Raw genomic sequence first — 27,029 nt, 5'->3', positions numbered from 1 at the left:
CACTGGTTCAATTTCGTCATAATTAATTGGCCTGTTTAAGAAATCAATTTCTTCCTCTTTCAATCTTGGTAGTTTATAGGTTTCCAGGAAGGATTCCATCTCTTGCAGATTGCTTAGTTTATTGGCATATAGCTGTTGATAAAAAGTTCTAATAATCCTTCCAATTTCAATGGTGTTCGTCGTGACCTCTCCTTTTTCATTCATAATTTTAATAATCTGGGTCCTTTCTCTTTTCTTTTGATAAGTGTTGCCAGTGGTCTGTCAATTTTATTGATTCTCTCAAAGAACCAGCTTCTAGTCCTGTTGATCTGCTCTACTGTACTTCTGGTTTCTGCTTGATTGATTTCAGCTCTAATTTTGGTCAACTGCTTCCTCGTGCATGGATTAGGCCTGTCCCTCTGTTGCTGTTCCAGCTTCTTGAGGTGAGAATATAAAAACTGCATTTTAGATTTTTCTATTCTTTTGAGTGAGGCTTGGATGGCTATGTATTTCCCCCTTAGGACTGCCTTTGTAGTGTCCCATAGGTTTTGGACTGTTGTATTTTCATTCTCATTGGTCTCCATAAATTGTTTAATTTGATTTTTGATTTCCTGGTTTATCGAGTCATTCCTGAGCAGGATGGTTCTTAGTCTCCAAGTGTTTGAGTTTCTTCCAAATTTTTCCTTGTGGTTGAGTTCCAATTTCAGAGCGTTGTGGTCTGAGAATATGCAGGGGATAATTTCAATCTTTTGGTATTGGTTGAGACCTGTTTTGTGTCCCAGAACATGGTCTATTCTTGAGAATGTTCCATGGGCATTAGAATAGAATGAGTATTCTTTGGTTCTGGGGTGTAGTGTTCTATATATATCTATGAGGTCCAACTCGTCGAGTATGGAATTCAAAGCCTTTGATTCTTTGCTTAGTTTTTGCCAGCGTGTTCTGTGTATTTCTGATAGTGGAGTGTTGAGGTCCCCTACTATTAATGTATTTTTATTTATATGTCTCTTTATTCTGGTTAAGAGTTGGCTTGAGTATCTTGCTGCTCCCCTGTTGGGGGCATATATATTTATAATTGTCATATCCACTTGTTGAATACTTCCTTTAAGAATAATATAGTGCCCTTCTGCGTCTCTAACTATAGTCTGTAGTTTAAAATCCAATTTATCTGATATGAGAATTGCTACCCCAGCTTTCTTTTGAGGTCCATTTGCGTGAAAGATGGTACTCCATCCCCTTACTCTCAGTCTGAATGCATCTTTGGGTTCAAAATGAGTCTCTTGTAGACAGCAAATGGATGGGTCATATCTTTTTATCCAATCTGCAACCCTGTGGCATTTTATGGGAGCATTTAAGCCGTTAACATTAAAACTGAGTACTGAGAGATATGATTTTAATGATGCCATTGACTGTAAAGTCTTTGTTTGTATTGGCTGTGACTTTCTGTTCTGTATCACTCTTGGGGCCTTTTTACTTTTATAGAACCCCCCGTAATATCTCCTGTAGGGCTGGTTTCGTGGTTACGAAATTGGTTAGTGACTGGCGATTCTGAAATGTCTTTATTTCTCCATCAATTCTGAATGACAGCCTTGCTGGATAAAGGATCCTTGGCTGCATGTTTTTCTCTGAAAGAGCTTTAAATATGCTCCCCCAACCATTTCTCTCATTCCAGGTCTGTGTAGACAGGTCTGACGTAATTCTGATGCCTTTGCCTTGGTACGTGAGAAATTTCTTTGCCCTGGCCGCTTTCAATACTGTATCCTTGGATCTAACATTTGCGAAATGCACTATGACGTGACGTGGCGTAGGTTTGTCGTGGTTGAGCTTGGGAGGGGTCCTCTCTGCCTCTTGGACACGAATGTTTGTTTCCCTCGCTAGATTAGGGAAGTTTTCAGCTACAATTTGTTCAAATATCTCTTCTGGACCTCTGTTTTTCTCCACCCCCTCGGGGATGCCGATGATTCTAACATTGGAATGTTTCATTGAGTCAGTAATCTCCCGTAACCTACATTCGTGGGCTTGGATTTTTTTAAGAGCAGCTTCTATTTTGTTTTTTTCCTCTATTAACCCATCCTCCAATTCACTAATCCGTTCCTCTGCTTCTGTGACCCTGGCCGTCAGAGTCTCTAGTTTTGCCTGCATTTGGCTCATAGAATTTTTAATTTCTGTCAGATTCGCTCTCATTTCTGTCCTTAGGGATTCTATATTCTCAGTAACCTTTTTGTTAATAATTTTTTCAATTCTACTCATCATTTTGACCATCGTTACTCTGAATTCCATTTCTGATACTTTGGTTACCTCCATATCCATTATTTCTGTGGCAGAGGCCACAGACTCACTGTTTTTTCTTTGCTGCGGGGGGGCTTCTCCTTCTTGTCATTCTGATGAGGAGAGGTTGCGGGGTTGTCCAGAGCCCAAATTATTTACTGGGTCCCAGGCCGTGCCCCTTGTTTTATAGGGATCTTAGGGATGTGGGCTTCTTCTTTAAAGATTTTATTTATTTATTTATTTATGTGGCAGCCAACCAGCGAAAGAGGGAACAGAAGCAGGGGAGTGGGAGAGGAAGAAGCAGGCTCCCAGCAGAGGAGCCCGATGAGGGACTCCTTTCCGGAACACCGGGATCACGCCCTAAGCCGAAGACAGGCGCTCAGTGACTGCGCCACCCAGGCCCCCGGGTTGTGGGCTTCTTGATTTTTCAGCCTGCCTTCTGTGTTCTGGGGGAGAGGCCTGCCGCGCCGATACTCAGGCCACCCTGTTTGGGTAGAGTCTCCTTGTCCCCTGCGAGGGGGGATGGGGATGGGCACTCTCTGAGCCGGTATTTCCAGGCTTTTGTTCTCTGGTGGCTTTCCCTGGCGGTTTGCTGTGCCTCTTCTGAGAGTCAGAGCAGCAGTGGCCGAATTTCAGCCTCTGTCACAGAACAGAGGGATTGTGGCCCGTTCTCTACTAATGTTCTGGCCACTTTAACTCTGTTTCTGTTGGTGCTGCTCAACCCTGCAGCGTCCCGGGATGTGCGCCCCACACCCGGCATCCCAGCCCTCACTTGCAGGGCCGGCGCGTCTCTGTCCTTTGTGTTTCTAACGCCGCCAGCCGCCAGCCGCCCCGCTCCGGAGCTCCTGGTCTCAGTCTGGATCCAGTGAGCGCACCGGGATTCCGGTGTTCCGCGAATGCCTGGTGGCGCTCGCACCCGGCTCACTGAGTTGCGGGTGCCATCTGCGAGCCCTGCCCGCTCTCCCGTGCAAGTGGCTACCCCTTCCCGGCGCCCGAACGCGGTGGCTCCCTCCCCCTTCCGTTTATCTTCCGATATCTGTGCGCGGTTTCATGGCTCCCCGCTTCGTACCTCAATACTCAGCGCTGGAGATGTTCATTTGTAGAGATCTAGATGCGTCTTCCTGCGTCTCAGGCTGGTTCCATGGTTGTTTAGGCTGGTCTGGTACCTATCCAGCTCGACTCGGGGGACCGGCTGAAAAAGGTGTCTCCTACTCCTCTGCCATCTTAACTCCTCCCAACAGCACACATTTCTCACAGGTCAGGGTGCCCGCTCGACTGGGTTCTTGGCCAGGGCCTTCTTCCTGTTTACGGATGGCTGGCTTCTCCTTGTGGCCACACACGGTGGAGAAGGCCCAAGCTAGCCCTCCGGCCTTTTCTTAGAAGGGCGCTAATCCCATGAAAAGATTTTAAACAGGTTTTGATTTGTGTTTTTTTATTTTTTATTTTTTTTTATTTTATTTTTTAAAGATTTTATTTATTAGACAGAGAGAGAGACAGCCTACGAGAGAGACACAAGCAAGGGGAGTGGGAGAGGAAGAAGCAGGCTCCCAGGGAGCAGGGAGCCCGATGTGGGGCTCGATCCCAGGACGCTGGGATCACGCCCTGGGCCAAAGGCAGACGCTTAATGACTGAGCCACCCAGGCACCCCTGATTTGTGTTTTTTTAAAATATTGCTTTGATTACTTTGAGGAGAAGGAACAGCAGAGGATGAGAGTGGAAACTGGGAGATAATTAGGAGCTTTTTAAAATAGTTGAGGTGAAATATTAAGATAAACTGAACCACAGTTTAAGATAAACTCTACCACAGTAGAGGTGGAGGAAATGTAGATGATTATGAGATGTATTTTGGAGGTATAATTGGTAGAACCTGATTGATGGATCCTAGCTAAGTAAGTGACTTCTGGCTATAGCTGGTGGGTGAATTTGAGGTGCTATTTCCTGAGATGGAAAAGGCAGAAAGGGACAAATTTTAGAACAAACATTAAGAATAACAGAGTGGAATGATGGTTCTCAGGGGATGGGGGAATTGAGGAGCTGCTGGGCAAAGGATACAAACTTGCAGTTAGAATATGAATAAGTTCTGGAGATCTAATGCACAGCATTGTGATTATAATTAACATTTTGATAATAGCATTATCTTCAAAGTTCTTAAGAGACCAGAATTTATTTTATTTTAATTCTGTTTTTTTAAAGGTTTTATTTATTTTGACAGAGACAGCAAGAGAGGGAACACAAGCAAGGGGAGTGGGAGAGGGAGAAGCAGGCTTCCTGCGGAGCAGGGAGCCTGATGTGGGGCTCGATCCCAGGACCCTGGGATCATGGCCTGAGCCAAAGGCAGATGCTTAATGGCTAAGCCACCCAGGCGCCCCAAGAGACCAGATTTTAGATGTTCTCACCACAGAAAAGAAATGATAGCTATGTGACCTGGTAGAGGTATTAGCTAATGCTATAGTGGTAATCATATTGCAGTGTATAAATGTATCAAATCAACACATTGTACACCTTATACATTACATGTCGTTATATCTCAATTTAAAAAAAAGATTTTAGGGACATCTGGGTGGCTCAGCCATTAAGCGTCTGCCTTCGGCTCAGGTCATGATCCCAGGGTCCTGGGATCAAGCCCTGCGTCGGGCTCCCTGCTCAGTGGGAAGCCTGCTTCTCCCTCTCCCACTCCCCCTGCATGTGTTCCCTCTCTCGCTGTCTCTCTCTCTCTCAAATAAATAAGTAAAATCTTAAAAAAAAATAAAGATTTTAAAAATGCGGTTTAAAATAAAAACAAGAAAACTTGAGCTATAAAATCACACAGTGAGGTGCATAAATCTAAAGTGTATAGATTTCTGTCATGCCCCTTCCTAGCTCATTCTACCCCACTTAGAGGTAACCACTATCCTTATTTTTTATCCTTAGTTTTACTGTTATTACATTTCAGGTAAGTGGAATCATACAATATGTACACTTGTGCCTGTGACTAATCATCCTTAGATGGGTTGAAAGTAAAAGAATGGAAAAAAATATATATATAGAAAAAACACAAGTAGAAAGTAAAAGGATGGAAAAATATATACCATCCAAACCCTAACTAAAAGAAATTATTATCAGATAAGGTAGATTTTAAGGGAAGAAGTATTACAAAAGATAAAGAGGCATTTTCATAACAATAAAAGGGGCCAGTTTGATAGGAAGACACAATCATCAAAAGTTGTATGTACTTCATGATTTGCTTCAACATATAAAAATCAAAGGGAGAACAAAATCAGAACTAGAAAATCCCATCTAGTTGCAGATTTTTAATACATATCTCACAGTAACTAACAAAATAAGAAACAAAATCAGTAAAAACTAAAAAATTGGATAGCATTGTTAAAAACTGACCTACTTGACATGTCATAAGGATAGGTAGACAGTCTTCAAGTGTTTAACACAATTCTTCTGTATAACCCATGGGTCAAAAAAGAAATCACAATTACAATGCTAGTTTTATTATTTATTTGTTTATATTTAAAGATTTTACTTATTTATTTAAGAGAGAGAGATAGCGAGAGTGAGCAACAGCGGGGAGGAGAGGGAGAAGCAGGCCCCCCACTGGGCAGGCTGCCCAGGGATCATGACCTAAGCCGAAGGCAGATGCTTTTTAAAAAAAAATTAATTAATTTATTTTAAATAATTTTTTATTATGTTAGTCACCATACAGTATATCCTTAGTTTTTGATGTAGTGTTCCATGAGTCATTATTTGCATATAACACCCAGTGCACCATGCAATATGTGCCCTCCTTAATACCCATCCCTGGCCTATCCCAGTCCCCCACTCCCCTCCCCTCTGAATCCCTCAGTTTGTTTCCCAGAGTCCATAGTCTCTAATGGTTCATTCCCCCTTCTGTTTACCCCCCCTTCATTCTTCCCTTCCTTCTCCTACTGATCTTCCTGCTATTTCTTATGTTCCATAAATGAGTGAAACCATATGGTAATTCTTTCTCTGCTTGACTTATTTCACTTAGCATTATCTCCTCCAGTCCTATCCATGTTGCTGCAAATGTTGGGTAATCGTTCTTTCTGATGGCTGAGTAATATTCCATTGTATATATGGACCACATCTTCTTAATCTAGTCATCGGTTGAAGGGCATCTCAGCTCCTTCCACAGTTTAGCTATTGTGGACAATTCTGCTATGAACATTGGGGTGCATATGGCCCTTCTCTTCACTACGTCTGTATTTTTGGAGTAAATACCCAGTAGTGCAATTGCTGGATCTTAGGGTAGCTCAATTTATAACTTTTTAAGGGACCTCCACACTGTTTTCCAAAGTGGCTGTACCAATTTGCATTCCCACCAACAGTGTGAGAGGGTTCCCCTTTCTCCACATCCTCTTCAACATTTGTTGTTTCTTGCCTTGTCCATTTTTGCCATTCTGACTGGCATAAGGTGGTATCTCAGTGTGGTTTTGATTTGAATTTCCCTGATGGCTAATGATTTTGAACATTTTTTCATGTGTCTGTTAGTCATTTGTATGTCTTCATTGGAAAAGTGTCTGTTCATATCTTCTGCCCATTTTTTGATTTGATTATTTGTTTCTCATGTATTGAGTTTGAGAAGTTCTTTGTAGATCTTGGATACCAGTCTTTTATCTGTAGTCTCATTTGCAAATATCTTCTCCGAAGGCAGATGCTTAACCGACTGAGTCACCCAGCCACCCCTACAATGCTAATTTTAAACTGAGCATTAATGAAAATACAACATACTAAAATTTGCAGAATCTGTAGCAATTGGTAGGTTGCATTTAAAGCAATGGTTTATAATTTTAAATGCAGGTATTAGGAGGAATGGCTGAAAGTAATTAAGCTTCCATTTCAAGAAACTGAAAAAAGAACAGCAGATTGACCCCCCCCCCAAATTAGAGGGAGATAATAAAGGGAAGACTAGAAATGAATGCAGTAGAAAGCAAACGTGCAATAAGAGAAATTAACAAAGCCAAAAATTAGTTCCTTGAAAAGATAGCAGAAAAGAATAAAAGGTAATAGAAAATAATCTATAATAGAAAAAAAGATTTTAAAAATACAGGTATCAGAAAAGAAAAAGGGGACTTGCATACTCAACAGATATTAAAAAGGGTCTGAACATATTTGCCAATAAATTTGACAACATAGATAAAGTGGAGAGTTCCATGAAAAACACACATCAAAACTAACACCAGAAATACAGGAAAACCTGAGACTCCTATTTCTGTTAAATAATTTGAATCAGCAGTTTAAACTTGCCCACAAAGGAAATTCCAGGCCTATATGGTTTCACTGGCGAATGCTTTCAAACATTTCAGTAATACTAGTCTTATGCATTCTCTTTCAAGTTTGAGATACCTTTAAGATATATAAATGGATCTCAGACATAACAAGAAAGATCTGAACTGGAAATATAGATTGGGCCTCATCATATAGATAGTGTTTAAAGCCATTACTATGGTTGAGATCACCTGATGTAAGATGATTGAGTGAAAATTGTTAAGAGTATGTAAGACGAAACCGTAAGAATTTCAAATATGGAACCAGCAGTAGGGTAAGTAGTAAATCACAAAATGTATTGTTAATAGAAACCAAGAGAAAATTTTCAAGAAGAATGATGTGATTAGTTTATGAAATGTACTTAAAAATCTGGAACTATGAAGACAGATGAGACCATTACATTTGGAAAATAAAGGTCTCCATCAACATTTGACAGTCATCATGGGAAAGAATTCTAGAGTTTTACTCTGTATAGTATAGTTATTAATAGGATGAGATGGTCTTCGGTGTAGAACAGATATACATTTCAGTTCCTGTAGTACTTATTATGTTTGACCTTTGACAAGCTTCTTTTATCTTTCTGTTTACTTACCAGTAAAGTATGGTTTGTAATTATTCTGCTATATTAAGTAATTGTTAGAATTGAATAAGTTATGTATAGTGCTTAACTTAGTGCCTGACATCTTGTTTGCCCTTGGTAGGTATTAGCTGCTGATGGTGGTGGTAGTGATTTGGATTTGAAAATTTTTAATCAGTTTTACTAAGTCTTAATATATACGTTTGCTCAAAGGGTGTTTAGGGACAAACCAAGAACCAAGATTTCTGGCTTGTTTCTCCTTTTCCCCTATTCTTAGGAGAACAAAAAATAGGAAAGGAAACCCCTAAAGGAGTCCAAAGTGCCTTCTGGAAAACATCATACTAGGCATGTTCCTCATAGAATTCTGAGTTAGAGCTGTTCTGTGAAGTTGCACCAACTCTGAGTGATTTACTTACCAAGTTTTAATCCTCTTATCTGGGTGTGGTTATAGTCAAATGCCTAGATTATACATATCAGTCTAGAACCTTCTTCTGTGAGTGTGTAAACTTTTTGTTCTCCTTGTCTTTCTGTGGGGTATTTTAACTCATTTTCTTCTGTTATATCCCCTCCGTCCCCCATTGGCAGGTGGTTTGTACTGCCTGTTCACGGTGCTTTGGTAATACATGTATTTTCTGAAGTCTCTGTAGGACTCCTACTTGATGTCTGTATGCAGAAATAGTATAGTGGTAATGAGTGGCAGTTTTTGAACCCCTGTTCTACATACTGTGTAGTAGGGGCAAAGATAGTTAACCTCTCCATGACTGAGTTTCTTCATGTGTAAAATAGGAATACTAATAATATCTATCTTAAGGAATTGGTAGGTGGATGAAATGAGCTTAAATGAGAGCACATGTAAAATGCTTAGAATAGTAGCACACGCATAATAACCTTTCAATAAATGTTACTTGCTACTGTTGTTATCCTCACCATCTCAAACTTCACTTGCACAAAACTGATCTCTTGATCTCATTTCCTATCCCTAAACCTTCTCTTTTCTCTAGACGTCACTATATCAATATGGTACCTCCACATAGTTCCTTAAACCCAAAATAAAGGCGTTAACCTTATTCTCTCATTCTCTCACCGTGCTCTAATACACCATCAAATTCTTTGCCTTACTTCCAAAACATATCCCAAATGTAACTATTTTCCCTTTATGCTGTTACCACCAACGTAGTCTAAGTAGCCATGACCTTTTATTTGGAATATTGCAATAACTAGTCTCCCTTTTTCCATCCTTTGGATAAATTCATTCCCTCTGCAGCATCCAGTGGTATTTATAAAACATCATTTAGCTTCCATTGGCTTTCCTTTATGCTTGAATAAAATCCACAAACTCCTAAGTCAGGCTTGCATAGCCTATTTATTTGCCAAATCTTCCACCATTCTCACCCTTGCCCAGAATGTTCCAGCCCCTGGTCTTACTGCTTGTCTCCTAACTTGTCCTACCACCTATTAGGTAGTAGGTGTTGTGTTCTCTTTGTTCGGAACGCTGTTCCTTGTCTTCTCATGTCCGGCTCCTTTCTGTTATTTAGCTGTCTGGTTATTTTATGTGATACCCCTTCAGAGAGGCTCTCTATTTAACAAGCTGCAATAAAATTGTGGAATATTCCTGTCATTTAAATGTATTATAGAATTCAATAGTTTTAGGGTTGGCTGGGACTTTATAGAAGGTATCTGGTCCAGTTAGCTACCTAGAACAGAAATCATTTTTATAGTCCTTGTTAAGCCACTTTTCAAACATGTCACCCATTATCTTCTTGGTTCAATAATTTTTTCAAAAATAACACTGGTACTTTTTTCATGTAGGATTTCCGGGAAAAAAATACAGATCATATGCGCCCTGACATTGTAGCTCTTCTAAGAAGTAGCAAGAATGCATTTATCTCTGGGATGATTGGAATTGATCCCGTAGCTGTTTTCCGATGGGCAGTTCTCAGAGCTTTTTTCAGAGCCATGGTTGCTTTCAGGGAAGCTGGGAAAAGACACATTCAGAGAAAAACTGGTAAGCAGTAGACACTAGTATTCTACCATACTTCATCTTTTAATTTTTTACCTCTCTTAAGGAGTAGAGACATAATAATTTTGTTCTCTTCTGTTTTCTTGCCATATCCTAACATCATTTTCAGATCTGATTAGTTCCAGTGTACTTTATATGATTGAGTTAAGTGAATATATGGTGTTTGTGTGTATATATGTATTGGTACATTTTTATTAATAAATACTGAGAGGAGTAATGTATGTAAAGCATCTGATATTTAATAGGCACTTAGTAAGACATTGGTAAACTTTTTATACAAAAAAACCGAAATGATACTTTACCATTTACTTATATAGAATTAAGTATTGATACCTTTCTTTATTTTCTTCTTATGCAATAGTTTTTATACAAGTGAAACATAATGTGGAAGCATAAATCAGGAGATAGAAAAATTGGGATGCAGGTAGGGCAGTCTAGTGGAGATAACCTGACTTCAGTAATCAGTCATCTTCTTTTGACTGATTTTGTGACTATTAATAGTTTTTCTTCAAAATACTGCCTTCAAAATTGTGGGGTAAAGCCAGATAATAATACATGTATCTGTTTATGAATGTTAATTTTCTTTTCTTCCTACCCTTAACACGTTCATTGGATTTTACTTTGAAACTTAGAAACGAATGGAGCAGCATACTTTTTCTGTGTCTCTTCCCCTTAAATCATGAAATACCGTAGTTCACAATCTGTGGGAAAGCATCTTACCTTCATAAGCACTTGTTACCTAATGGAAACCACACTTGTTTGCTGTAGCTCTAGCCTTAGACCATTTCTGCATAGTGAGGATTTACTAATATATATGTAGCCATTTAACATAAAGTGTTCTGCCCAGAGAAGCTTCAGTAAAAGTGTGCTAGGACACACCTGTACTTTCAGGACTCCCAGATTTACTTATATGGCTTTTTGGCATGTGCAGTAGCAGTAAAACTTTTAAGTTCAGCTTTTCAAATGAATACATGTATTTGGGAGATTGTATTTCTAAAACGAGAGGAAAAAGCTAATTGAACTTAGCCTCTGTTTTTCAAATTATAATATGTACAACTGGCCTTTGTAGATAGGGAGAAATACAGTTTTTTGGAAAATAAAAGGAATATCTTAAACCTGCTTTACCTTTTACAAAATTATTTTTAAGAGGCTGTCTTTGTAAAAAGCTTTAAGAAGTTCTTTCATTTAAGATACATTATTATATATTATAATGGATTTACCAATTTTGAAAATTTTAAAAATTGGTTAAGTATCCTGCTAAGATGTAACTAGGAGAAGAAACTTTTCTTGTATTTACTATTGAAAATACTGCTTTCTGTAAAGATTATTCACATTGTTCTTGTGTTCCTTTGGCGTTTAAGATATTATTTGTGAAAGCTGGTTGTATGTTTATTATTGTCAGTTGGTACAAAGATACACAATGTTATTAATGATCAACAAAGTGATACTGTATTATTTCTAATTTGATCATTTCTAGATTCTTCTTGTTTTGTAATCTAGTTTTTCTTTCTGGCCAGCACAGAGCATCCATATAATAAACTTTTTGAATACTTTTTTATTTTGGGATATAACATGCATACAGAAAAGTGTGACCCCCAAAATGTATAGATAGCTCAGTTAATTATCACAAAGTGAAAACACCCTGGAATTACCACCTAGATTAAGGAGTAGAATATTACCAAGAACCCAGAAGTCTCATTGGATAAACTTCTTAAATTTCACTTTTTATCAAGAGAAAGAAAAACTATAGTTCATTTGTATTTTGAGGCAATGATTGAGCAGATTTGTCATAGGAAATAGTTGTATTATAGTATATTACTGTCAGTGCCAGTATTTAGCATTTTTGCTCCTTTTGCATGGATTTGGCTAAAAGGGTGCCATAAAATTAGACCATTGTAGCACTGCAAAATAAAAACTAACAATAACTGTGAAAATGGATAAATAGTAGATTCAGAACCTTTAAAATGACCACAAATAGTATGCAGAAATAATGAAAATGAAATATAGGAATTTGAGATTATTTAAATAGAAGTGGCATATATGAAAGGCAGAAGGTAATCAAGTTCAGATTTTGAATGAGAATAAGAGTTCTAAGATAATACTTTAGGGAAGAAAGAAGATGTAGGGTGCAGATGTACAATATATCTTCACTTCTTTGAGAGTATCTTTTTAAAAAAATTTTAGTGCCTCAGCTAAATTGCTAATAAATACCTTGATAGTGAACTAAAAAGTCTTGGATTTTCTTATGGAATTCCCTGACATTCTTTTTCTTCATCAAGCCATCCAAGTACAAATAATATCAAATTAAAATCTACTTTTTGACTGTTTTTTTAAGAAACTTCCATATTAAGGGACAGAGTGCCATTTAAGGCTTTTAAATAACAATTAATTCAATTTTTTTCAATTAATTCAAAACAAATTTGCTATAATTGTGTAATATATATTATGGTGATCAGGAAACTATGCAGTGTTCTTAGTGGAATTATATAAGTAGGCAGACTGAGTGAAGCTACATATTGGCCTTACTAGGACATAGAATGAGGAATAGTAATGATTTGTCTGGTCAGCAAAGAGACCTTACAGAATTAGTTTAGGAAAGTCCTAGACAGTATCAACAATTACATGAAATAGCAAATCCTGGGAGAAGGGAGAATCTGATTTTCAGACTTGCCATGTTGTATTATTTAAAATATCTGGTGTTCTACACAAAATTATGAAACATGCAAAAGAAAAAAAAAAGAAAATATGACCTGTATACGTAAAAAAAGGAATCAGTTGAAACTATTGCTGAGGGAAGCCAGACCTTGAACTGTATAAAGTCTTTAAGCTATTTTAAATATGTTCAAAGGCAACCATATCTGAGGAACTAAAGGAAAGTATGAGAACAATGTCTCACCAAATACAGAATATGAATTTATATATGTATGAGAAATTCACTAGAAGAGTTCAGCAACAGATTTGAACAGACAGAGGCCAGAATCAGTGAACTTGACTACAGATCAGTTGAGATTATCCATTCTAAGAAACAAAAAGAAAAAAGAATGAATAAGAATGAACAGAGCTTTTAGACCTGTGGAACACAATAAAGTACCCCAATTTCTGGCAGTTTAGAAGGACAGAGAAAGGGGTAGTAAGAATATTTCAAGAAATAATGGCCAAAAACTCTTCAAATTTGATGACAAGACTATATATCCAAAAAGGTCAACAACCTGCAAGGGATCCATACTTACATACATCATAATTAAATTGTCCCGAGATAGAAAATATTGAAAGCATCAGGAGGGAAGCAATTCATATACAAAGTGTCCTCAGCAAGATTGACAGTTGATTCATCATGAGGAACCATTGATGTTAGAAGGCAATACTTGACATATTCAAAGTGCTGAAAGAAAAAAGAGAGTCAATCAAGAATTTTGTATTCACAAATCAAAACTACAATGAGATACCTCCTCACACCAGTCAGAATGGCTAAAATTAGCAAGTCAGGAAATGACATGTTGGTGAGGCCGCAGAGAAAGGAGAACCCTCTACACTGCTGGTGGGAATGCAAGCTGGTGCACCCACTCTGGAAAACAATATGGAGCTTTCTCAAAAAGTTAAAAATAGAGCTATCCTATGACCCAGCAATTGCATTACTAGGTATTTAACCAAAAAATACAAATGTAGTAATCTGAAGGGTGAAGGGGCACCTGCACCCCGATGTTTATAGCAGCAATGTCCACAATAGCCAAAATATGGAAAGAGCCCAGATGTCCATAGACAGATGAATGAATAAAGAAAATGTGGTATGTATATACAATGCAATACTACTCAACCTTAAAAAAAAATGAAATCTTGCCATTTGCAACAACGTGGATGGAACTAGAGGGTGTTATGGTAAGTGAAATAAGTCAATCAGAGAAAGACAATTATATCTCACTCATATGTGGAATTTAAGAAACAAAACAGAGGATCATAGGGGAATGGAGGGAAAAATAAAACAAGATGAAATCAGAGAGGGAGACAAACCAGAAGAGATCATAGGAAACAGAGGGGAGGGTATGGGGTAACTGGGTGATGGACATAAAGGAGGGCACGTGATGTAATGAGCACTAGGTATTATGTAAGACTGATGAATCACTGAACTCTACCTCTGAAACTAATAATACTATGTGTTAATTAATTGAATTTAAATTAAATAAATAAAGAATTCTGTATTCAGCAAAACTGCCTTTCAAAGTGATGGTGAAATTAAGACATTTGTGGATAAACAAATCCTGAGCTAGTATTACTATCAGATCTGCCCCACAAGAAATACTTTAGTGAGTTCTTCAGGCTGAAATGAAAGAAAACTAGACAGTAACTTGAAAGTACATGAAATAAAGAGTGCCAATAAAAGCAACTATAGAATTAAATATAAAATATAGTATGAATTTATTTTTTTACATTTTGTAACTTTTTTTCTCAAATCTGATTTGAAAGACAACCATTCAAAGTAGAAATTATAAATCTCTGTTGATGGGCATGACATTTTAAGGGTATAATTTGTATGACTAACAACATAAAGTAATAGGAAGAGAATGGAGCTATATAAGAGAAACACTTTTATATACTGTTGGAATTAAGTAATTTTAAATCCAGACTTGATTGTTATAAGATGCTAATTATAATTCCCTTGGCATTTGTTAAGAAACTAACTAAAAAATAATATGGTAATATAAATGACAAGAAAGTAAGAATATACTAGAAAACTTATCTGTTTAATACAAAAGAAGACAGTAATGAAAGAATAGAGGAAGAAAAATAATATGTAAGAAGACCTATATGGAAACTCAACAACACGCTGTTTTTTTTAAAAAAAGATTTTATTTATTTGACAGAGTGCTCAGTGCAAAAGCAGGGGGAGCAGGGAGCCTGACGCAGGGCTCTATTCCTGGACCCTGGGATCAGGAACTGAGCTGAAAGCAGATGCTTTAACCCACTGAGCAACAGGAGCTCAATTCTTAATTACCAGTGGATCAAGGAAGAAATCACAAGGGAAATTAGAAAACAGCTTTGAGATGAATGGAAGAAAATATACTGACCAAAACTTAATGGGATGCAGCTGATACAAGCTTAGAGGGAGATTTATAGCTTCAAATAGCTCTATTGAAAAAGAAGAAAGATCTCAAATCAATAACCTAATGCATTACCTTACAATTTTAGGGGAAAAAGCAAAATAAACCCAAAGCAAGGAATAGGAAAGATATTGTAAAGAGTGGATCTGAAATAGAGAATAGAAGTCAATAAAGAAAACAAACAAAACCAAAAGTAGGTTCTTTGAAAAGATAAATGAAATTGATAAACCTTGGGGTAGACTGATCAAGAAAAGGAGAAGACTCAAATTACTAGTTTTTGGAATGAATGGGGGATGTTGCTACTGATCTGATGGAAATAATAAGGATTATAATACTTGCATGGCAACAAATTAGAAGCCAGTTGAAATAGACAAATTCCTAGAAAGGTGCAACCAACCAACACAGACTCCAGAAGAAATAGAAAAGTAACAGGCCTGTAACAAAAGAGACTGAATTAGTAGCAACAACAAAAACAACAAAAACCTTCCACAAGGAACAGTGAATTCACAGATGAATCCTATCAAAAACTTAAAGAAGAATTAACACCAAAACTTTAATAAACTCTTCCAAAGAATGGAAGATAAGGGAATACTTTAATTCTCATACTGTGAGGCCTATATTACCTGGATACCAGACAAGACATCACAAAAATGAAAACCACAAACCAATAACCCCCAACAAAAACCCTCAACAAATTCCTAGCAAACCAAAGCCAGCAATATGTAAGAAGAATTATATACCACAATCTAGTAGAATTTACCTGGGAATGAAGATTGTTTTAACTTAAAAAAAGTCAAATCACTGTAATACAAAAATCACATGATCACCTCATAAAGAAAAATCACTTAATGAAAGCTAACAGCTTTTCATTTTTTTAGTTATAAAAACAATGAACAAACTGGGAATAGAAGGGGATTTCCTCATCTTAATAAGAGGATCTGTGAAAAATCAAAAGCTTAACATCATACTTGATGGTGAATGACTGAATGCTTTTCCCCAAAGATCAGAAACAAGGATGTCTGCTTTTACCTTTTTAACATTCCTGGAAGTTCTGGTAGGAGCAATTAGGAAAGAAAAAGAAAAGACATCCGTATTGGAAAAGAAGAAACCATTTTATTTGCAGGTGACATATTATGTATAGAATATCCTAAGGAATCTGTACAAAAATCTATTAGAGGTAATAAATGAGGTCATCAGGGTTGCAGAATACAAGATGAGTATGCAAAATTAGGTGTATTTTTACATACTAGCAATGAACAACCTGAAAACAAAATTAAGTTAGTGCTCCAAGAGCACCAACAAAGGTAAAAAATTTATTAATGAATTTAACAAAAGAAGTGCAAGACTTGTTCACAGAAAGCTGTAAAACACTGTTGAAAAAAACTTGAAAAATACCTAAATAAATGGAATGCTATCCTATGTTCATGCATTAGAAGCCTTAAAATGTTAATACTTGATCTACAGATTCAGCGTAGTCCCTGTCAAAACCTCAGCTACCTTTATGCAGAAATTGGCAAGCTAATTCTAAAATTGATAGGTAAAGGGATCCAAAAATAGAACAACAAAGTTGGAGGACTGACACTTCCCAATTTATATTAGGCAATGGATTCTTCAATATGACACCTAAAGCATAAGCAACCAAAGGAGAAATGGATGAATGTTGTCCCCAAAGGACAATATTAATTGAAATGACAACTTATGGAATAAGAGAAAATGTTCTTGAATCATGATCAAGAACTGGTATGTAGAATATATACAGAACTCTTACAACTCAATAATAAAAACTAATAACCCAGTCAAAAAATGGGCAAAGGTTCTTAAAAGACATTTCTTCAAAAAAGATACGCATAGTCAAACAATGAAAAGATGCTCAATGCTGTTTGTCATTAGGGAAATGCACATGGAAACTACAGTGAATACCACTTCACCTCTACTAGGATGGCTACAATAAAAAAGACAAATAATAACAGATGTTGGTTAAGATGTGGAGAAACTGGAAGCCTTGTATGCTACTGGTGGACATGTTGAATGGTGTAGCCACTTTGTTAAACAGCCTTGAGGTTACTTTACCCAGCAATTCTGCTCTTCGGTAGATGCCCAAAAGAATTGAAAACAGGTGTTCAAACAAAGACTTGTACACAGTGCTCCTAGTAACATTATTCCTGAAAGCCAAAAAGTGGAAACAACCTAAATGTCCCTCAGCTATTGAATGGATAAACAAAATGTGGTATACTCTACAGTGGAATGTAATTTTGCCATATAAGGGAATGAAGTATTAGTACATGCTACAACATGGATGAACCTTGAAAGCACTTTGTTAACTGAGAGAAGTCAGACCCAAAAAGCCACATATTGCATGTATCACAAATCACAAATGTATGATTGCATTTATGTGAAATGTCTAGAATAGGCAAATCTGTAGAGGTAGAATGTAGATTAGTGTTTGCCTAGGGCTGGAGTAGACAGGCTGGGAGATGATGAGGGAAAGGATAGTTTAAAAAAGTTAGGGTTTCTTTTTGGTATGTTGAAGGTATTCTAAAATCGATTGTGGTGATAGTTCAATAGCTTTGGGAATTACACTAAAAACCATTGAATTGTATGCTTTAAATAGGTGAAGTGTATAGTATGTGGTTTATATTTCAATGGAACTATTATACATAAACACAAAAAAGAATGTTCATAGTGTCTTTATTCTTAACAGCCCCCAGTTGGAAACACCCAAAAATCTATCAGTGGAAGAAAAGATAACCAAGTTGTGATACATTCCTACCATGTAACATTATTCTGCAGTAAAAAAGAACAAATTATTGATTCTCATAATGAGTATCATAATGAGTTACAAAAAATATTGAACAAAAAAGCCAAACATGGAAGGATACATAGTGTATGCTTTCATTTAGTTTAAGAACAGGCAAAAAAAACATACAGTGATAGAAATCATAACTTGATTGCTTCTGCAAAGACAAGGGTAGTATTGGTAGGAAGGGGTGAAATAACTTGCTGAGATAATAGAAATGTTCTATATCTTGATTGAGGATTACTTGGATGTAAATTTTTTTAAGCTCATCAAATTTGTACTTGAAATTGGTGGGTTACTGTGTATGAGATATACCTTTAATGGCCATGGGGCCTGGAAGCTGGCATTACAGAAACTGCTTTAGTATCAGAGAAATGGCTTCAGGTTTGAATGATCAACTAGGATTGAGTTCTGTTACGTGTTGTAGTATCTTCAAAAAGCTTGGACTTTTCTGTCACTGTAAAGATAGTTGAAAAATTCTGTCCATTGGTCTTGAGCAGAGAAACAAGAAGGACCTTAGCAATCTGTGTTAGACCTTAGATAGCAGTCGTTAAGCGTCTGCCTTCGGCTCAGGGTGTGATCCCGGCATTCTGGGATCGAGCCCCACATCAGGCTTCTCCCCTAGGAGCCTGCTTCTTCCTCTCCCACTCCCCCTGATTGTGTTCCCTCTCTCGCTGGCTGTCTCTCTCTGTCAAATAAATAAAAATCTTAAAAAAAAAAAAAAGACCTTAGATAAGATTTTTCTTAAACTACCTTTAAAAAAATCAGTGCCCCATATCTTTACCATGCATAGATGTGGGGTCTGAATTTATGTTGTATTTTTGGTGCATAATCTCAAGGTAAGAAATTAACAAAACTAGACCAGGAACTAGCATAAACCAACACTAAATAAACATGTTCTGTGAGTTTATGAGACTCCTTAGACAATACTCCTCCCTAAAAATGTACTTATAAACCATCCTAGGAATCCTAACCACCTTAACAGGGAGTTGTTACAGCAAATGAAACGAAGATCAGTTTAAGGTTTGGAAATAGTATTATAGTCTAAAATAATAAAGAGTTAAAAGAAGGCGTAGAAAGCAGAATGAAAGAACGGAAGTTTAAAAAAAGATCGGTATGATGATGAGACATGAAACAGTCACAAATACAAAATTACCCATATTCAAACATCATTGCCACAATTTATTAGATAAAAGAGTGCAGTGGCTATAGTAATGTCAAGTGATTTCTTCAAACTGCTTACTAATTTAGTATATTTAATATCCTGAACTTTTACATAAAACACTTTAATACCATAATCTCCTTAGAATTATTTCTGACTGGCAGATTATCAAGATAGCCTGAAACTGTGGTGATAACTTCTTATTTTTTTTAAATTTAAAAAAAAAAATTTTAAAAGATTTTATTTATTAATTTGACAGAGAGAGAGACAGCCAGAGAGAGAGGGAACCTAGGCAGGGGAGTGGGAGAGGAAGAAGCAGGCTCCTAGCGGAGGAGCCTGATGTGGGGCTCGATCCCAGGACTTTGGGATCACGCCCTCAGTCAAAGGCAGACGCTTAATGACTGAGCCACCCAGGCACCCTGACTTTTTAAAATTACAGTTTGGTTAGAGTATAAATAGAACTTTCCAGGCTGTTTTTTTTTTTTCCCCCTCAAATGGTGCCCCTCAACTGATACCTACCTTCCAGCACCACCAACTAACCAAGCATAGGCTAGTCTGAGCCTGAGCATTCTTTCTTCAAGCAGCCCATCAAAGATGGTGGGGAGCATTATTGATAATGGGCACAGAATATTTTTACTAAGGTAGTCTTCAACTAAGAAATGATGGGTGACTTGATAATATTTGTCTCTTTTTGAAACATTGAACATTTGCAGCTATGGTCTCACCACATTGGATGAATGAGATAGTGTTTTATTAGTTTACTTTTTCAATATTGGATATGAAAGTGATTTTCAAATGTATTTTATTTTTAAAAACCTGCTATTTGTAAGTGTATTGTTATCTGATAGAAGATTCCATCTCCTTAGCTAAAATGTGGATGCTTGTTGTCTGGATCCAGTAATCTAGTTTAAGGAATTAGAGAGTAAACCCTGCTTTGCAAACCTCTTTGAACTACTCTGCATCTATTTAACTTTTTAAATGATTCTGCATTGAGAACTATTCAGATAGTGTCTCATTCCTAATTATGCAGTAAATATGCACTAATGAAGCTTTATTCATTGTGTTGCTTACTTTGTCTCTATTGTTAAACTGTTCTGTTTTGTTTTTTAAAGGCAAACCTACACAGATTTGAACTAAACATCCTAACTCTAGAGATGTTCTTTGAGTAAATGATACTCACCCCCTCCCCAAACCTGGAGATGCCTATTCTCTTTTAAATCCATCTGTTGCTAATATTAGTGGTACTCACCTCCCCCCAATCCCCTTTATTGTTAGAGTGACTCACTGTTTCAGTAGCACTAATCTGGGGCTTTGGTCCTTACTTGAACATGCTCTCTTCCTTTTCCCACAAGTAGTTGATTCTGCCTTATTTGACTAAGTGGTGGTGAGGTACATTTTCCAACTTTCTTTTCAGATTTATAAATACCAAAGTGCTGCTGGGTTTTCCTGCTCTATGGTGCTTTTCTTCCTGGAGCTCTTTAAACATTGACACACTTGTTGGAATTCCTACAAGTGTGGTTAATTGCAAGATTCATGAAGGAATTATTTAACTTTTGGTAAATTGTTTTGGGTATATTTCTCTTTGGGGTTCTGTCATTGTTCCTTGCATTGTTGCCAACTATACGCTAATTATATTTCAGACCTGATAAAAAATCGGTCTGTTAAAAAAAATAAGCATTCAAATTGTTTGAAATTTCCCTATTATTTTAAATTAGAAATTTTTAGTATGATATTAACTCACAATACTTTCAATACTGAAAGAGATGCTTTGAATACCTAAAAAAGACCTTTATATTTTCCTTTTATTTTTGTGTGATTTCCTCAAATCAGTTTAGAAAATTTATTCACATTTAACCCATACTACTTGATACATTTTATATATTCTTAAGATAGTTGGCAGCATTGCCCTTGATTCTCTGTTGGTTTGGGCTTATATAATATCTTTTTCTTTTCTCCATTTTTTTGTTTTTCTTTTGCTTCCTAAGGACACGATGATACAGCGCCATGTGCAATTTTGAAAAGTATGGATAGTTTTAGCTTTCTCCAACACCCAGTCCACCAGAGGAGCTTAGAGATTCTGCAGAGGTGCAAGGAAGAGAAGTACAGTAAGGCTGCAAATCCTGATAAATTCTGTGTCATCACATATCTGTTTGGAAATGGAAACCAGGAGCATTCCGCACCAGGGTGGGACATAAATTGCATAGGCAATGTGACCTCCATAATCTTTGGTCAGTCTCAGGATACTTCCATTGATTGAGACTTATTTCTTCTTTCTTTTAAAAAAGTTGATATGCCTCTTCTTTGAACTTGGATGACTATTTACCTGTGATCCTTGAGTTGTTAATTATACTTGGTTTTAGACCCTGAATTGGGTTCCAGTTTTGTCTTTAAAGTAGCTGAGTGATGGTTAAAAACGAGTAATGATTTTTTTCCTCCTAATTTTTTTTTTAAAAAGCTTTATTGAAATCTAATTGAGGTAAAATTGCATGCAAAAGTGTAGAATTTGGTAAGTTTTGACATATATATGCACTTATGAAATAATTAGCACAATCTAGTTAATACCATATCCAGCACTGCCAAAAGATTCCTCTGCCCCTTTCTAATTTTAGCTGATTTTTATGCTTGCTTATGCTTGAATTTCAACATCAGCAGTGTTGCTTTTGTGTATCATTGTTTAATCCACTTAGTTTGATTGCAGTTCTCCTATCAGGCCTATCTGTGTCTGGTTTAGAGCAAGGCCACCACATTAATGTTTTGGCTTAAGGAAGAATGAGAATCATAGTGAATATTCTTTTTTATAATTTTTTATTTTTATAAAATTGGTGTGAAAAGATGCCCTTGGTCTCCATTTCCTCCTTTCTATTTGTTACACTCATTCTGAATGAAAATGGGTTCTTTTGCCTATTGTGGGATTATAGTTATTTGGCTACTGCTATAGTGTGGATAAAGAGATTCTTTAGAATACTGAAAGCCCAACTCAGCAGTTTGCATATAATGGACCTAAATTACTTACATACTCTGAGCTTTTTACAAATCGCCACAGATTTACTTTGTTAATTTCACAGTTTTGTGATTGAAATTCCATGAAATTTTAGAATCCAATTATCAGTGAAAGGAGAATGTAAGTAGAATTTCTAAAAGCAATGTTGTGGGTTCTTCAGTTTTTCTTTCACTGTTTTGGAATAAGAAAACGTGTAATGCATTTTGAAAAATACTATTAAAAATGTTTTCTCATTTTAGAAAGAACAAAGGTAAGTATTTCATTTTAAAAAGACCATCCTTAAGTGTTACTATTAATTATTGCTGCTGTTTCTAAAAGGTATGCAATAAGTCTTCATTTCAGTTACCTATCTTCTTTTTCTAAATCTTTTAATCCATGGGACGTTATTTAAAATAGTCTACAACTCTTTTTTGGCAGTTTAAATTAATTGTTTTCAACTTTTAAATAGTTGCAAATAGTTTATTTGTTTTGTTGATGTTTATGACCCTCAGCGCATTTCAGTTTAATATATATGGGTTCGGAGTAGGAGGGCACACCATGTAAAGCATAGGCTGCATGAGGAAATTATACATTTATCTATATTTACATGCAAATTTATGAAAGTTGGAGCTTTTCCATTATTTTAGGTAGTTTATTCCATTGTCTATTATAGTACTACCAGTAATTAAAATTTTATAATATATAAAATTACAAATTCAAGTCTAGGAGACTGCTTTTAAAAAAATAGGGGACTACCAGCTTTAGGTAATGGATAATTGGGAAGGTGAATGAACCCTTTCACAGGTAACAACGATAAAACCTGGAAAAAACTTAAAAATAACAAAATGATTTGAAAGCACTCGGAAAAGACCAAAAAACCAAACCAAAACAAAATGAAAAACACTGAAAGACCAGAAAGAAGCAGTAACCAGAGGAGAGTTTATTCTTTGAAGTAAGTAAAGTAGTGGATAAGAATTGTGAATCTGTGGCTTTTTAAACAAGGTGCTCCCCAGCTCCCGTTGCCTGATAGACAGCGGACCACAACCATACTGACCTGAGGTATCAGAGAACAGAGTTGAGGATTGGCAAAGCAACTTGCAATTTAGGAGGAAAATCCTGGAACTGAGTAAGCTGCCAAAGGGCTAAAACCCAAAGTTAGAGTATAAATTCTGCCAACCATACCTGGCTGAGAGCTGTGAGTACTTAGGGAAGCTGGTCAATAAAGCAATGCAAACCAAATAGGAATGACTTTTGAAAGATACAACTGCAATAGGTGAGATTTGCAAGTTGGCTGCTTTTTTGACAGAGGGCTTTTTTGTATCTCCGTAGCTCCTGTGGGACAAAATCTGAAGTCTTGCTGTCTTAGTTGGAATCCCATAAGTAGAGGGGAGAGAGAAAGAGGCAGAGAAATATTTGAAGAAATAGTGGCCAAAAACATTTCATGTTTGGTTAAAAAAAAAAGACTGACTTAGAGATCCAAGAAGATTAGTGACTTCCAAGTAGAATAAATAAAAAAGGAAACCATTATTAGGCACATTGTTTGCCAAATGTCAAAGATAAAGAGAAAATCTTGAAAGCAGCCAGGGGAAAATATGGCACATTAAATACAGGGGAATAATGATATGATTAACACCTGACTTATGAAAGCAGTGGAGACAGAAAGATATCCAAAAATCATAATTAAAATCTTGCTTCCCCCCAAAACAAACCAAAACACCACCCCCGCCAAACAAAACCAACTTTCAGGCAAAATTTCTATATTTTTAGTTTGGGTACAGACAAGTTAACTACCTATTAGAAGAAAAATCAACAGTTTTCAGAAAAAAATGTAACAGAATTTAGTGCTGCTACAATGTATTTTCCACAGTCTATCAGTTAACAAAAGTATTCTTAAAAAATGAACCTGAAATAAAGATGTTTTCAGATAAAAGGAATCTGAGAGAATTTGTCACTATAATATATATTCTACAAGAAATGATAATGGAAATTCTTTTGTTTAATCAGAAAGTTCAGCTTTATTATTTTATTTATTTAAATTTTTTTTAGAGAAAGAGAAGCCATGTGAGCAGTGTGTGGGGGGGGAGGGGCGGAGGGAGAGAGAGAAAGAGAGAGAATCTTAAGCAGGCTCCACACTCAGCACTGAGCCCAACACAGGGCTCGATCTCATCACCCTCGAGATCATGACCTGAGCTGAAATCAAGATTTGGATGCTTAACCAACTAAGCCACCCAGGCACCCTGATAATGGAAGTTCTTTAAGCTAAGGGCTAAAGTTACCATCAGATGGTAACTCGGATGAATAGTAAGTGTTGGTACACTTTTCTGCAAAAGTCCAGATAGTAAATATTTTAGGCTTTGTGGTCCTATGGTCTCTGTTGAAACATCTCAGTTCTACTGTGAAAGGAGCCATAGACAATACATAAGTAAATAAGCATGGCTGTGTTCTAATAAAACTTTATTACGGACACTGAAATTTAAATTTCATATGATTTTCACATGTCACAAAAATATTCTTCCATTGATTTTTTTTTCCCCAAAACCTCAACCATTTTCTTAGCATTCAGGCCCTGCAAAAACAGGCAGTGGGTTTGATTTGGCCCAGGGACTTAGTTTGCTGATTCATTAATTATTAGAAGAAATAAAAAAGAAATAATAACTATGTATAAAAATAAATGACTATACATATTTCCTTTCCTTCTCAATTTCTTTTAAAAAGATTATTTAAAGTAAAAACTATGACATTGTTCTGGTGGTTTAAAATGTGTCCACAAATTCTTTGATACTCCTCCCTTCAAAAGGCATGTGCTGTAATGACTCACTTCTAACAAATGGAATATGGCAGAAGTGACAATGTGTGGCCTTCACGATTAAGACATAAAAGGTATTGTGGTTCTTCCTTTTCATTTCTGTTGCTCCCACCTTCTCTCTCTAGTGACTGTTCTCTGAGATTTGGTCGGGAGGAAATTAGAGGAGAGGGGAGGAATTGGGATTCTTGGAAGCATGACCTTCAGCCCCACTTCTGCAAAGGTCAATAGCCCTGGTAAGGAAAAGGAATAAGATGGTAGGAGGAAGAGAGAGATATAGGGTAGAAGAGAAGAATCTCACTTGAATTTGAACCCATACTTTTGACCTTCAGTTTATACTCATGGCATGTTTATGAAGAAGGTGAAGGATCAGCAGTTGTCAGAGAAGTGCTATGGGCTTGATATAACTTAATTCTTTTACCTTGCTGACAATGCCTGTCTTAATGTCCCTGACCTCAGGCCTCTGTATGGTTCCACAAATCATTGAAAATTTAATCTGACCAAATGCAATTAATGGAATTCCATTGTGGAATTCCAAATGGAATTTAAGTCTGACCCAAATGGAATTAAAATAGAAATCAGTAACAGAAAGATATCTGAGAAATCTTCCAATTTTTTTTTTTTTGTAAGTAATCTCTACACCCAGTGTGGGGCTTGAACTTACAACCCTGTGATCAAGAGTCTCTTGCTCTTCTGACTGAGCCAGCCAGGCGCCCCCTTGAGAAATACTCAAATATTTTGAAAATGAACATATGTGTAACTCATGAGTTAAAGAAGAATTCATCAGGGCAACTTGAAACTATTTTGAATAGTTTCTCTGAGAATGGAAATAACATAACTTGCATAATGCAACTAAAGAAATGCTTATAAGAAAATTGATAGCTTTTAATTCCTTGTATTAGAAAAAGTCAGAATCAGTGCTTTTACCTAATGAAGCTACAACAAGAGCACCTTAGACCCAAAATAAGTAGAGAGAAGTGAAGAGCTACAATATGTGAATACAAAGCAGACTTAACAGTAGAGAAAATCAGTGAAAACCAAAAGCTGATTTTTCAAAAGGAGCAATGAAATTGATAAAGCTCTAGTTCTGTCCAGTAGAACTTTCTGTGAAGATGAAAATGTTCTCCAGCTATGCTCTCTAAAACTGAAGGTTTAATTTGATTCAATCAAGTAAAATTTGAAAGCCACATGTGGCCAGTGGCTGCTGTATTAGATAGTGCAGTTCTAGCTGTTCTGATCAAGAAATATGAGAGAAAACACAAATACTGTTATCAGGAATGAGCAAGTGGACACAGTTGCATATGGTGTAGACGTCAAAAGATTGAGGAGAGATTATGAACACTATGTCAATAAATTCGACAACTTAGATGAAATGGACAAATGCCTTGAATGTCAATCTACATTGACCCAAGGAAAAAGAGAAAATTTGATCACTCCTATATCTATTAATGATAATGGATTCATAAGTAAAATCTTCCCCCACACCCAAAAAGTCCAGGCCCAGATAGCTTCAATAGTAAATTTTATTTAAGAAACATTTAAGGAAAGAATAATACCAGTTCTCTTCAACTCTTTCAGAAAATATGGGAGCAAGAACCCTATGCAAATCATATCATGAGGCCAGTATTATTAATCTAATACCAAAACCAGACAAAAACATTACAAGAAAACTACAGACCAACATACCTCACAGTGATAGACATGAAAAGCCTTAACAAAATAAGGGCTAACTGAATTCACCAGTATGTTAAAGGAGAATACTTGATAACCAGTGGAGTTTATTCCAGGAATGAAAGGTTGGTTTGATACTAGAAAATCATTCAACTCACTGTATATTTTTTTAAAGATTTTATTTATTTGCCAGAGAGAGAGCACAGGCAGGGGAGTGGCAAGTAGAGGGAGAAGCAGGCTCCCTGCTGAGCAGGGAGCCCAATGCGGGGCTTGATCTTAGGACTCTGGGATCATGACCTGAGCCGAAAGATGCTTAGCCTACTGAGCCATCCAGGCATCCATGTAACTCATTATGTTATCCTTCTAAAAAAAAAAAAAAAAAAAAAAGCTTATGATATCTCA

At 36.6% G+C, this 27,029-nt stretch overlaps 1 protein-coding gene across 14 annotated transcripts in view; it reads left to right on the top strand.

Moving 5' to 3' along the window:
• The window catches only part of MYO9A (myosin IXA), a 285,328-nt gene that overhangs the window by 119,343 nt on the left and 138,956 nt on the right, over positions 1-27,029 (top strand). For 13 of the 14 annotated variants that reach the window (XM_057303771.1, XM_057303769.1, XM_048221939.2 and 10 more), the window contains 2 exons: positions 9,908-10,103; positions 21,159-21,278. In XM_057303771.1, the coding sequence (XP_057159754.1) occupies positions 9,908-10,103; positions 21,159-21,278 (316 nt within the window). The remainder of the gene's footprint in view (positions 1-9,907; positions 10,104-21,158; positions 21,279-27,029) is intronic. The other variant, XM_057303770.1, reaches the window with a different exon arrangement.

The sequence above is a fragment of the Ursus arctos genome, unplaced genomic scaffold (genome assembly GCF_023065955.2).
Source record: "Ursus arctos isolate Adak ecotype North America unplaced genomic scaffold, UrsArc2.0 scaffold_28, whole genome shotgun sequence".
NCBI lineage: Eukaryota > Metazoa > Chordata > Mammalia > Carnivora > Ursidae > Ursus > Ursus arctos.
This window is presented reverse-complemented; position numbering and strand designations above follow the sequence as displayed.